At 30.2% G+C, this 13,410-nt stretch overlaps 1 protein-coding gene across 1 annotated transcript; it reads right to left on the bottom strand.

Moving 5' to 3' along the window:
- Window positions 1–1,288: 1,288 nt before the first annotated feature.
- On the bottom strand, window positions 1,289–3,456 carry LOC102599114 (probable WRKY transcription factor 40). Its single transcript, XM_006361470.2, has 4 exons — window positions 3,255–3,456; window positions 2,734–3,033; window positions 2,372–2,488; window positions 1,289–1,645 (listed from the first exon to the last, which is right to left on the bottom strand). Exons 1-4 carry the CDS (start codon window positions 3,333–3,335, stop codon window positions 1,358–1,360), a joined length of 786 nt encoding a protein of 261 aa, XP_006361532.1. The 5' UTR covers window positions 3,336–3,456; the 3' UTR covers window positions 1,289–1,357.
- Window positions 3,457–13,410: the final 9,954 nt, after the last annotated feature.

Raw genomic sequence — 13,410 nt, 5'->3', positions numbered from 1 at the left:
TTTCTATTGTTTTGGAAAAGTTTGTCTAACTTTTAGTTTTCTTTGATATTTTGTGACAAAGTAATTTTCGATACTTTTTATTTAATATCTGAATGCTAAAAATTCTATTTTATGATTTACAATATTTTTCATCGTAAAATAACTTATTTAAATGTTTATTTTTAATTGACAAAAATTTAGTTTATGAAGAAACATTTTTTTTGGGTGAATGGAAAAACTATAGATAACGAAAATGATTTGAACTATGGTACGAAAAAATTGTGAGATGATTTTTTTTATAGCAATAATTATTAGATAGATTTAAATGGTAATATATATTCTTTTAATCATGATTAAGGTATTTGATTACTTAAAAATATGCACCATTGATATTTAAATAATACAAGTGTCATACATCTAAGTAGAAACTTGGGGAAAATTGAGAGAAGAAAAATGGAGAGGAGCCGGATCCGCATGTTTTCATCTATCAATCTAACGAATATTCTCTTGTTAAATTTATTTGTTTTATTTTACTGTTTAGTATGTTTTAAAAAGGAATGCTACTTTAAATATTTAGTACTCTCTCAATCTCAATTTAGTTTGATAATGTTTTCTTTTTTAGTTAGTTTTAAAATTTTAATTTTATTCTTATTGAAATAATTTATAACAACATATATATCTATGATTTGTTTTAGTTTATAAATATCTTCTTCTTTTTTTGCCATGTGAGTCAAATCATGATATGAAATCATATGTAATAAAATTGAAGTTTTGTTTGGACGTGTTGAAATTTTAAGTTGTATTATTTGCTCATAAATATAAAAACCCCATAAATTGTGAAAACTGTCAAAGTTGTCTCAATTATTCAAATAAGCAAAAGTTCATGACAAAAGTGTAAGACACTGTCACAAACCTATTCTAATCTTACCAAATAAGCAAAAGTTCATAAGAAAAGTATAATCCACTATCACAAAACTATTTTAAAAAAATACAATATTTAATGGTCGAATTTTATCTTGGTGAAAGGGTAAAATTGAACATGAGTGGTAGTCTCTTACTCTTCACTTTGAGTTGTTTGTTGTTCAATATCATTAGTAAATATATCATCATATGAATATTTCATAAATATTTCATCATTCCTTTGATATTCTCACCAAAAATTATATAATTTTTGCATTTGAAAAAATGTGAAATGATCATGATATGAAATTTCCAAATTTTGCAGAATTTGAGATTTAATCTCATGATTTGAAATCACGAGATGAAATCAAATGTCCAAACATTGATTTGAAATTATAAGATGAAATCGTATGTCCAAACAAGCTCATTTTGATCTCAATAAAGAAAGAGAAACCATTTGAGTAACTGTAAATTTTCTTTATTTGAAAGGCAAATCATATTCGAAAATTTTTCCAGAGATGGCTGCAGCAACTGCAGCTGTGAAAGTAGGGCTACTCGTTAAGGAAGAAGCCATTTGTTGAACTAAATGTTGTTGTAATGAATTTGTGTCAATATCTTCCATGAATTTGTTAGAAAATGTTGGATCTGTTGTAACATCTTGGTTGACTAATGGTACTGTTATTTCAGTTTGGGATGGATGAGGATGGTTGTGTTCTCCTTCATATACAGCTACTAAAATTGATGGATCTTCAATGCTTCTTTGTACCTATAAAAGTCGAGAGTTGTTCAGGATCATATAAGGAGATCAACTCTTCTATCCAATACCAATGTGGAAATCTAATTTTCTCTGTAACGATATAAGCATTTAGTTGTGGTGGTCTTAAATTTCAATGTGATATCAAATTAGACAAAGATTTTGAATTTGAGTCTCATTTGTAACTGTTATAAAAAATAATATCCTACACATTTGGACTATGAAAAAGAATTAGATTGCATGTGAAAAGGCGTATTGAAATTATTATACACGTTGGTTGAGATGAACTTACTGAGGTTAGATCGCATGTGAATAGACGTGTTAGAATTATTATACACTTTGATTGAGATTAAATTTACTGAGGTTTAATCGCATATGAAGAGACGTGTTGAAATTATTACACACTTCGATTGATATTGTACTTACTGAGTTTAATTAATCACATGTGAAAAGACGTGTTGAAATTTTTACACTTTAATTGAGATTAAACTTATAAAGGTTTGGTCGCATGTGAAGAAACGTGTTGGAATTACATCCCTCCAATATTCAAACCTCAGTAACTAAGTGCGTGTGATCATTTGACCATACTTGACAAACTTATACGATAATAATTCTTTTCCCTCCTAAAATTAAATCTTTAATTATTTTCAAATAAAATTTATGTTCAAACGTAACTTCAACTTCTAAAATACTTAATTTTTAATCCATCATCATTATGGTTTGATTGCATGAACTAACCTTCTTCTTGACTGGGCATGTTGGTGCAAATGAACACTTATAATATGCTCTAGGATAAGGGTTATCTCTTGTAACTTTTTGACCATATTTTCTCCAGTTATATCCATCCTTCACCACCTGTAAATTAACCACACCAAAAAAAAAAAGTTATTAGCGGACCGTCTCTTTATGTGATACTCTTTTATTATAACGCGTCCCATAACTTTTGGGACCGTCTCTTTTAAAGTCAATTTATACCTTTCGTATGTTTTGAAAATACAATGAAACATCTCTATGACGATATTGTTTGATTGAATTATTTTTATTGTTATAGAGAGGGTGTTTGATTGTATGTTTGAAATTGAGAAATATTTTGAACTTACTGAGGTTTGATCGGATCGATTAGTTTTGACACAAACAGTTGAAACATTGGTTGTGATTTCTCTTGGCCTCTTTGGTGATGCTTCTTCAAAATTATTCACACAACACTCTTCTTCAGCTTTTCTTTTCCTTGGTAATAATAAATTGGAATTGTCCTCTTCATTATGAGTAGAGTATTTTTGCAGCAACTCAATTAGGTGAGTTTGCAAGGAATTGTAGTTCTCACACAAATTTGTGAGCATTGTTACTAACTTCTTGTTCTCCTCTCTCATCCTAATCAATTCTTCATCCAACGTCTCGCGCTGCATAAAAATCAAATTACTAGTTCAATGATATAAAGAAATTAACAAGTAAGTTATCTAAAATCAATGTAAAGAATTTTTATATTGTTGTAGCAGGTAATAATAACAATAAGAAAAATAACAACGAAAATAATAATACAAAGTGATAATAATAACATACTATAAAAATTTTAAAATATTTTATTATTATGAAAAATTAAAATATATTTAAATCTACCTACCGGACTTGTATTGGTGTTGTGCAAAGAGAGGTTTGTGTTAAGGTCAATGGAAAAACTATTGTCTCCCAAACTTGTATCCATTGAATCTATAAGAAAAATTGTCCTTATTGATTGTGTTGTTTTTTTTGTTGAATAGAATGAAGAGAAGAAATGGGAAAATGGATTATTTATAAAGGAAAAAAAGTGGAAGTAGTTAAATTGATTTTTGGTTTTTTTGTGGAAGAGAAAGTGGGAGGAAATTGAGGGTACATAAAAGTATATATAGGTAATTACCTAATTGGCTATTCAAAGACTTTCACTACAAGAGTGGACATATAGAAGGCAAAGACTGATGAAATTGAATAGTACTTTAAAGAATGTCTATATATTCAAGTCTTGGTCAATTTTCAATTTAATTGCTTTAATACTACTCCCAAATTATATAGTTTTTCTTTAAAAAAAAATTCTTTTCATCCAAACAAATTCTCAGTATTGTTGTGTGAATTTTCTTAGACAAGAAAGATTCTTTGCTTTTAGTAGTTTGAAAAATTCCAAGATTAATTATTATTTTAATCAAAATTAAGTTAAGGACTATTTTTCAACTTTATACGCTATGTTATCGAGTTATTCATTTCATTAGCTTTATCACTTGAGTCCAAAAGAATCGAGCTTGTCAATCTTTTGGCACAAAATATCAAACATTAGCGGTGTGTAATCTTACTTTTCATGATTGATTGATTAATTTTTTTTAAAAATAATTTTTTTTTAAATAAAAAAATGACTTTCTTAATAAAAGTTGAAAAATAAGTGTCGTTGTTTCCTTCCACACTGACAACCACCTACCTCCAGCTCTTTGTACAAATAATTATTAAGATAGCTTTGTGTGGGAATGGACTTAAAATATTTCATAATCAGAAGTCTTGAGTTTGAAAGAGCCCACTCAGGTTTTTTTTAGTAAACTTCTATATGTATAAACTTTCTTGGAATTTTCTAAAACTAGTCTATCTTGCTAGTGCATTTATTTCGTTTGGAATGAAGAATATTCAATGCTTATACGCTAACATATTTAGCTCAAATATTATTATTTTTTAACAATCCTTTTGAATAATCAACATCAACAGCTCTTTTTTTTTTCTATCTATATAGATATGACATACAACCATTATAGTGTCACGATCGTGGTTTGAATAAGTTGGCGTTTTTAAAATTATTCGAAATAATTTTCTAAATTTTTTATTTTTTTAAATGGTTAGTTTGCTTTTTGGAAAATAATGGTATATTTAAGTTGCTTTGATAATGATTAATGATGATGAAAATGGCAATCCAATTATCAACGGTTGACAAAATTATAGTATAATTTCACAATATTTATGATCATTTTTGCCCCTTTGCCTTTTATAAAAGGCATGTTTTAACGACCTGATTCCGTCGTTACGGAAAAGTCAACGGAAAATTTTTTTGGGTCGGAAAACTTTTTGGTAGTAACTTGGGATTTTCTAGCCTAGTCCAGATTTGGACGAAATCGAAGTCATGTGAGTCTAGGGAAATCTGGTAACAAATGGGAGATCTAATTATGGTTTTGATCACATGAGTAGATAGCTAAGATGTTAAGGAACCCGTACGACTTTACGGAATTGAATTCGGGCGAGTAGAACTCCCGAAACTGATCATAGCATGAACGGGTAGTTTTTGAGTGTCATGGGTTGAAGATGTGTTGTGAAATGGGGGTTTGGAATTCTTAAAATTGTTCACTGGTTCCGTGCAAGCCGTTGTGGCGGGATTATTTCCACCTGGGCGGGGCCGTTGTAGCAGGATGAGGTCCGTTGTGGCAGGACAGTCGCGATTTAAGTCGAAAATAAACCCCAAAAACGTTTTATTCTGCACTTTTCGACTTTGAGGACTAAGGAACGACCCAGGCGAGTTCTTGACCATTTTTCACCATTTTTAAGGCTAAAGATAAGGTTTTAACTCCCCGAATCCGTTTTTCGATCCGTAAAATGTAAACAGTGGGTAATTATCGATGGGGGAGGGTTTTGATCTGGAAATTATGGTGGAAAAAGCCATAATCTTGGTATGGGGATCAAGGGTTTGACCTAGGATTGATATTATTGTTTAATTATAATCTGGGTAATTAGGTGTTGTTTATTGATCCTCGCATTATTATGATTGTTTGTAGACCAAGAACAAGCGAAAAATAATCTGGAAAGGGAAGAATCAAGTTTCTTAGGGGATTCAAGTTTTGTTCGAAGTAGGTGATAGTTGTGATTTCATGTTGTGTGATATATGTTTGTACTTGCTTCATTATAATGCATATATGTATGCGAATGTTGCATTATTGATCACACTAATCATGAATGAGGATAATTGAATAATTGAATGCCATGAATCATGACTTGATTGTATGATTATGAGAATGTACTTGTGATTGTGATTGTGGCTTATTGAATGGAGTGGGTGCTACGTTCCGACACACTAAGTGAGATCGGTTGCCACGTACCGGCATAAACATTGAAACGGGTGTCACGATCCGACACACTAACTTGGATCGGGTACTACGTACCGATACACTAACAATTTGGGTATGGGTTCCATGAGAGGACCATTGAATTGGGTTCTGTGAGAGGACCATTGATTTGTGTTGTGTATCTACTTGTGATGATTACGTTCATATCTAATAATGATTGATATTGGAAGACTGTATGTTGCTCTAAAATGATAACCAATGTGTATTATTGAGAACGTGGAATGCTACATTGATCCTGAAAAGATGACTAATATTGTATATGTTCGGTATATGCTTGTTTTATAATGTTGTGGTTACTTGCATGTGTTTCACTTATTGGGATAGTCGCGTGATCCTACCAGTACACTATGGTTGTGTACTGATAATGCACTTGCTCTTTCTTTGTTGAGTACATGGCTTCTTCAGGCGGCTACTGACAGACCTCATTTAAGAGATCACTGATCGAGACCGGATTCAAGGGTGAGCCAGTTCTTTCAGGCTGCCATGGATCCTTCGTACTTTGTTTAGTCCACTCTTTTCAGACTTAGACATTGTTTTAATAGTTGTTTAGTTTCGAGATTGTACCCCTTGTTCTTAGACTTGTCGTTAGTAGAGTTTTGGTACATTGACTTTTAGGTTCTAGGGGTTGAATTTCCGCATTGGTTATGTTTCGTTGATTAGTTGAACCCTTGGAGTTTATGGGGACTCCATTTTTATTGTCCTTTAAACCTGCTTCCGTATCTTTAAATACATAGTTTTTTGTTAAGTTATTTAGTCTGGGTTGTAGTAATGGTTCTCCCACCGGAGGGTTAGTGTGGGTGTCAATCACGATGGTCTGGGTCGTGACACATGTGGTGCTTGGGTGCCGACCACACTTTAGTTGCTTTGCACTCGTAAAAATAAAAAAAATAGATAAAGACTCATAATATTCATTTATTATTTAAAATAATACTTATATGAGATGCTCCATGACATATATACCATTTTAGTAATTATAAATAAAAAAATCAACGACAATAACAACAATAAATTGTATTCTGTAGATCATCAAATTTTATTACCGAATGCTTGAATTTCTTTCTAGAAATATTTATCAATATTGGGAGTTCACCGAGCTATTTCAGGGTAAAGATATCTCTAAAATCTAGCCTAATCAAGCTACAATTGCTTGATCTTATTAAATTCAGTCATTTAATCATAGCTTATTTTGTATTTATAATTTTCTTTGCTCATATATTTCACCATCTCGATCGATTTAATTCATGTATCCTTAAACCTCACGTATAAATATAACTATCCTTTTAGGAGGTCAACACATACAAGTTCAACTAATTGCAATTGTATTATTTACCTAATTATTTACTCCATTTAGGTAAACTAGGGAAAGAACCCTCTAAATGTTGATGTGGCAAAGAAAATCTAGACACGGTCTCTTTTAGACATGTGGGGATGAATAAAATAGAAAATAAGCTCCCAACTATTTGATTTAATTGTGTATTTTTATTTTTCAAGCCAACTAATTAAAAAGCCTCGACTGTAACTCCATCGTTTTAGCCAAATAAAATTAATTAATTTAAAATAATAAAGTACTAACTATGTATTTTTTAGATGCAATGACTATTTATTTCAATTTTAAAAACTTTAAATTTAGTCATATAAAAATATATTTATGCAAAACAATGGAGTTGCTATTGTGTACATTTTCACTTCTTGTTTAGTTGCAATAACTATATGTTTCAATCGTTATGAAGGGCTCTGTTAATTTTAGTGAAATGAAAATGTTTAGCAAAATAATGAAGTTTCAATTATATAATTTTTATTTATATATTAGTCAAACATAAGGACTCTCTGTTCCAACAATATATTTATTTTGGGCAAAATTTGTAAAAAAAGAAGAAGCTATAATTTCATTATGCTTAGGAAAATATTTTTTTTCTAAGTGGAGTTATAGCCTATTTCTTAAAAATAAAAAATTTACAAGTCATAACTACAATTAATAATGTTAAATGTTAATATTCTAAATATAGTCATATAAATTACAGTACACCAAAAATGATCTGTAGCCGGTAATTAATTAACGACAATAGTTTAGTTATTGTTAAATATGTACTTTTAGTGATAGTTAACACTCTTTGTACGGGGCAAGGCGTAAGCCTCAAGACACGGGGCATAAGTCCCATAGAAATTATATTTATATGAGATAAGTATTAATAATCAATAATGAAGAAAAAAAGTATTATAATTACTATTTGAGAAATTTCATTACACCAATAATAAAAATATGATTTAAAGCAAAAAAAGGTTAAAAAAATAATTAAAACCGCCTAGGCCTACGCTTTTTACGCCCGGGACTTACGTTTTTATGCTCGAGGCTTACGCCTCAAATTTTAGAACATACGCCTTATGGATCTACGTCTTTAATTTACGCTCCGGAGCATTTTTGATACGCCCCGCCCCGAGACTCACCCGGAGACTCGCCCCAAAAACATTTTTGAAAACACTGGCTTATAACAACATTGGGCCAAATAACAATTAACTAATATCAGTAAAAGATATAACACTTTTTGTTAAAATTTATACATATATTATCGTTAAAAGCTATTTTTATTATAGTGTTAGGATCGAAACAAGTATTGAGTACTATATGAAAGAGGAGAAAAAAGTTGGTAAAAGATGTGAAGTTCGTGGGAGCACAAGTCAAATTGTTAGTCAGCCATGATTTGATTAATGCCAAAAACATGTTCAAGTGTCCATCGTCTTTAACGTAAATTGTGACAGTAGACATTGCTGACGTCCTCATTTCTTGCGTCATTAGATGACCTAAACATTAATATAATTCCCAAAGTCTTTACTCGTGTATTAGTTAAAGGGAAAAGTACAACCAATATGGGGTCATTTGGTTTGAAGATAAGAAAATTAATTAAATATGAAATTTATCGATAATTTGTAGCTAAATGAAATGAGCATAAGATTTTTGTTGTTTTGTTATAAATTTGTGTGTCGTTAATTTCATATTTTCTAATAGTGAAGTTATGGTGATATTAGTTATTATGATATTATTTCTTATTGACTATTTGGTTTGTTATATTAAAACTTAAAAGTAAGATGCATTACAATTTTTTTAGAATAAGTTGTTTGTTTTTAAAAGGCATAATATGTCATTTAACTTGACCTCATTTCATATTTATGCCCTTCAGGCTTCAACTTTGGATGTATACAAATAGACACTTAAACATGTATAAAATTGAACAAGTAGGCACATGAGTCTTATATGACATAATACACGTAAGAGGACGCAAATTGGCATGTTGGATACCACATCGGACATGTGTGTTTATTTGTTCAACTTAATACACTTAATACATGTTTAAGTGTGTATTTGTGTAACCCAAAGTTGGAGGATATAAATGTGAAACAATTAGGTAAAGTTAAATGACACGTTTATGTATTTTGCCTTTATAAAATATCCTCCAACGTATTAAAAGGATTTGAGAGGGCATTTTCATTCCTTTTTCTATTTCTATATGAAATATGCCAAAATATTTTAGGATTGGATAGTCTATGAAATTATTTTATTCTTTTTTACTATATCAGATAGTAATTCTATCATTGTACCACAAAAATAATGAGACTAAATAATCTCGAGATTAGTAATTACCTCAAATTAAATATGAAATAAAGTAAATTCCAAATTTTATTTCCATATTATTATCCTTTCACCGTAGATTTAAACTAAACGGGAAATTAACCCTCTATAGCTATTATTTCCAGGGATTCAAAGTATCGTACTATTTATATTCATATCACCAATAAGCTTTTAATCTTTAATTAGTTACTGGGTATATCTAAGATACTTTACATATGTAAACTTAGTTTTAGATAATTAGAGCAAGATTAATGTAACATGGTCCACCCCACAAATAATTATTACTCCCCCATCCAAGTTTGTGGTGTAACAAATTAAAAAAAAATTAAAATTTTATGTTTGAAAGAATTTAATGTAATTACATATATTTTTATAAATCATCTCATTAAAAACAAAAATAAAAATTCAGTCATCTATAACATAAAATACCATTCTTATAAAGATAATTAAAAAGAAAAATATATTACATAAATTGAGAATACTAGTAGTTAAAATGCACACATATAAAAATACAATTCAGGAGTTGTTTAAATTTAAAAATGTCAAAAAAGCGGTCCATATTTTTCCTTATATAGAGGTATGTGCAAATATGAATAGATAAAAAGAATAAATTATACGAAACAAGATAAAGCGAGTCGGAAAAAAGAAAATTATGATGATATAGAATAACAAGACTGATTGAAGTCTTTATGAATTTTCCCACTGCCGGCACCACTTGCAATGCCTGGTTAAATTTGTTGAAATAATGTATCGTGGATCTTGATTAATTTAGAATTTTCAAAGAAGACAAAGTCATAGTAGGTGATTTTCTCTAAACCACAAGTGACATAAAAGGGATGACGTGATATTTATAACCTCATCATCTACGTACCCTTGAGCTCATCTCTTTTTTTTCTCTTCAATTTTCCAACTCATAGTCCTCTTTTCTGACTAGATAATGTTGTTTGTCGGAAAAAAATTATCTTTGAGATAAATTATTTCGAAATAAGTTATTTTATCATATATATATATGGATTGGTTATTACCTTACTATGATAAAAATGATGGAATAAATAATCTAACGACTATCTAATATATCCTGAAATTATTATACCTTATATCTTACCCGAAACGACTTCTAATACTTGATTCTACGTACGATTTGAAATTAAGTTTCTATGTTTGAGTCATGTAGTACTCCCTAGTCCCTCCGACTCATTTTAGTTAGTTTAGTTATAAAGATTACTTTAAAAACAACAATTTCAAATATTTGTTAAGTATTTTTAAGGAGGTACAAAAATTAAATACGAAAAATGAAATAGAGAATATATATATATATATATATATATATATATATAAGGATGACATTGGTGTAGTGACGTTACCATGAAGCAACGACATTGGTGACAAGATGACATGTAAGTTTGTTGTGGTGACTGATATTTATATTAGTCAATATATACTTTCTTGGTGATTCATTTATGTGATATCATTTACTTTGATAAGGTGTTTAGTAAAAAGGAAAAAATAATTTTAGGTATTTGTAAGGTTATAAAGTAAAAATGATTTTAAAAATTAAGTTATTTCTAATTATAATAAGATAACATTTTTATTCGTTTTGAGATAAACTAAAAAAGAAAATGTGTGATATAAAATGAAAAGGAGCGTAATATGAATTAACTTTAGGACTTCTTTCGTTTGAATTCAAATGCTTCGCTTTTATTTTTTTTTTTGGTTTTATCTTAAAATAAGTGTGTCATTCTATATTTTGTAATTTTTTTTCAATTTTGATATTTTATACCGTAAGTTTAAAAATATTAAAATTATTTTTAATATAGGAATACAAAATTAAATTATTCTTTTTTTTTATTTCTTTAACTCTATTTTTAATCAAATTGAATCCATCGGTAGCCACCTAAAGTTGACACTGTGTTTAAAAAGAGAATTTTTTTTAAAACTAATTATATAGTCTAAAATAGTTCTTAGATATTTGTATGATTGTAAATGATTTCATTAAAGGTAAAAATGATTTTTCAATACAGTAAGACGACATTCTTTTTTAGATTGACTAAACAAAAAGAAGAATGTCAAATAAAATAGAATGATATTATTTTATTTTCAGTAAATTGTTATATATTCAATCAAAGTTTAAACAGAAACCAAAATAACAATAGAAAAATAAAACTTCAAGCCCAAACAAAAATGTGTTTCCTAAAAGAATTAAACCCCTCACAATTGCTCAAGGTTTGAATATATTCTTCATAATATAAAATGGTATATTTTTCTGTGGTAAACTAATTTATTCTTCATAAAAGATGGATTCTATGAATTTTTTCGTAGCGTAAAAATGAAACGAAGCCACTAAATATTTATAGCCATTAACAGGTGCAAATGTACCACTTCGTAAATCGTAAGGGAGGTGATGGGTGTTATCTCCTGTATTCAGATTAGCAAACTAGAAATAACAAAAGATGAAAAGAAAAATACAAGAACTATCCGAGTCCATAGAACCCACTGTGTGTCCTTAAGAAATTTAATCCCCTCAAGTACTCGAGGTTGTAGATTAATTCCTCTCAAGATAAAACGGATTAACCATTAAAGAAGTAGCGGTACCTCAAACTTCAATAATTTCAACAAACTCAAAATGACAGCAACGAATCACACACACAGACACGATCGATCGATTTTGTTTTGTAAGAAATATATGCAAGAGAAGGGAAGAATTTGATGCAGAAAAATGAGAGAAGGCTTCTCTATTTATAGCCAACAAAGGGTGAATGTCACAACTTTTTGGAAAAAAGACAACCTTTCAGAAAGATCACAACTATTTGGAAAAGGCACAACCTTTCAAACGGTCACAATCCTTTAGAAAAGACACAACCTTTCATAAAGGTCACGACCCTTCGACAAAGTCACAACTCACAACCATTCAGGAGAGTCACAACCCTTCATTTCATGTTCACACCTTTAAAACCCAACAATCCCCCACATGAATAGGGAATGGCTATTGTTAAAACATATGCATGAAAAACTGTGTGATTCATAAGTAAGGATTGATTGCATCTGGATAAGTGGGTTTTTCTTTGAACTTTTCATAGTGAGCATATATCGGATATACTCGGTCAATCGGTGGATTTGATATCCTTGAATTGTCAAGCTTTGGTGTATACCTAGACAACATAAGTCACACAATCAACCCTTGAATTGCTTTTGGTTCTCATTGTTTTGTTCGTTTCAACAATGAACACGTCTTGGTTTATAAGTGCGTAGAGAACTGGCCTAATCGGATTCTCCTTGAAGCGGCCTACACTTCACACTTACATAGGTGATTTCTACATGTGTTATCCCGTAGATACAACATTTGATATACCTTGTATTAAACTTGGAAACCATTAAAAAGTCCTAATGTCTTTATCCTTGTTAATGAACATTGTCTTATCATGAGAATGGACCATAACAAATATGTTGATAATGTTGAACTGCCATTAATGATTTTGTTTGATCTCCTTGAACCTAGATCTTGAGATCTCTAGTCTTCTAGGTAGAATTACCGCCACAATGACTTGTCCTCGGCCATAGTCCCATTCCCTTTGATAATCTATCAACTCCCTCTCTAGTTATGACTTTTGCAAGTGGATCCGACACATTATCATTGGACTTTACATAGTCAATTATGATAATTCACTAGAGAGTTGTTCTCTAACGATATTATGTCTACGTCATATATAACGAGACTTTCCGTTATACATCATGCTCCATGCCCTATCTATTGCAAATTAACTCTCACAGTGTATGTGAAACGACCCCAAAAATGTCCGAAAATGTGCTTCGGAAACACCTATAATTGTAATTTCCATATATCTCAAAATCCGTGCATGATTTTGGAAATTCGACTTCATATTCTTATTCAGGGGGTCAAATTGAGTGGGAAATGGGTCTAACCCGAATTTTAGAGCAACCGTATCAAAATTCGAAAATCGCAAAAAATGTGATTTGGAGGGTCAACTTTAAAGGGGCATATCTCTTAGCACACAAGGAACTGGAAGGGC

The sequence above is a fragment of the Solanum tuberosum genome, unplaced genomic scaffold (assembly GCF_000226075.1).
Source record: "Solanum tuberosum cultivar DM 1-3 516 R44 unplaced genomic scaffold, SolTub_3.0 scf00335, whole genome shotgun sequence".
Lineage (NCBI taxonomy): Eukaryota > Viridiplantae > Streptophyta > Magnoliopsida > Solanales > Solanaceae > Solanum > Solanum tuberosum.
Note: the sequence above shows the minus strand (reverse complement) of the source record. Positions and strands in the feature narration are given on the sequence as shown.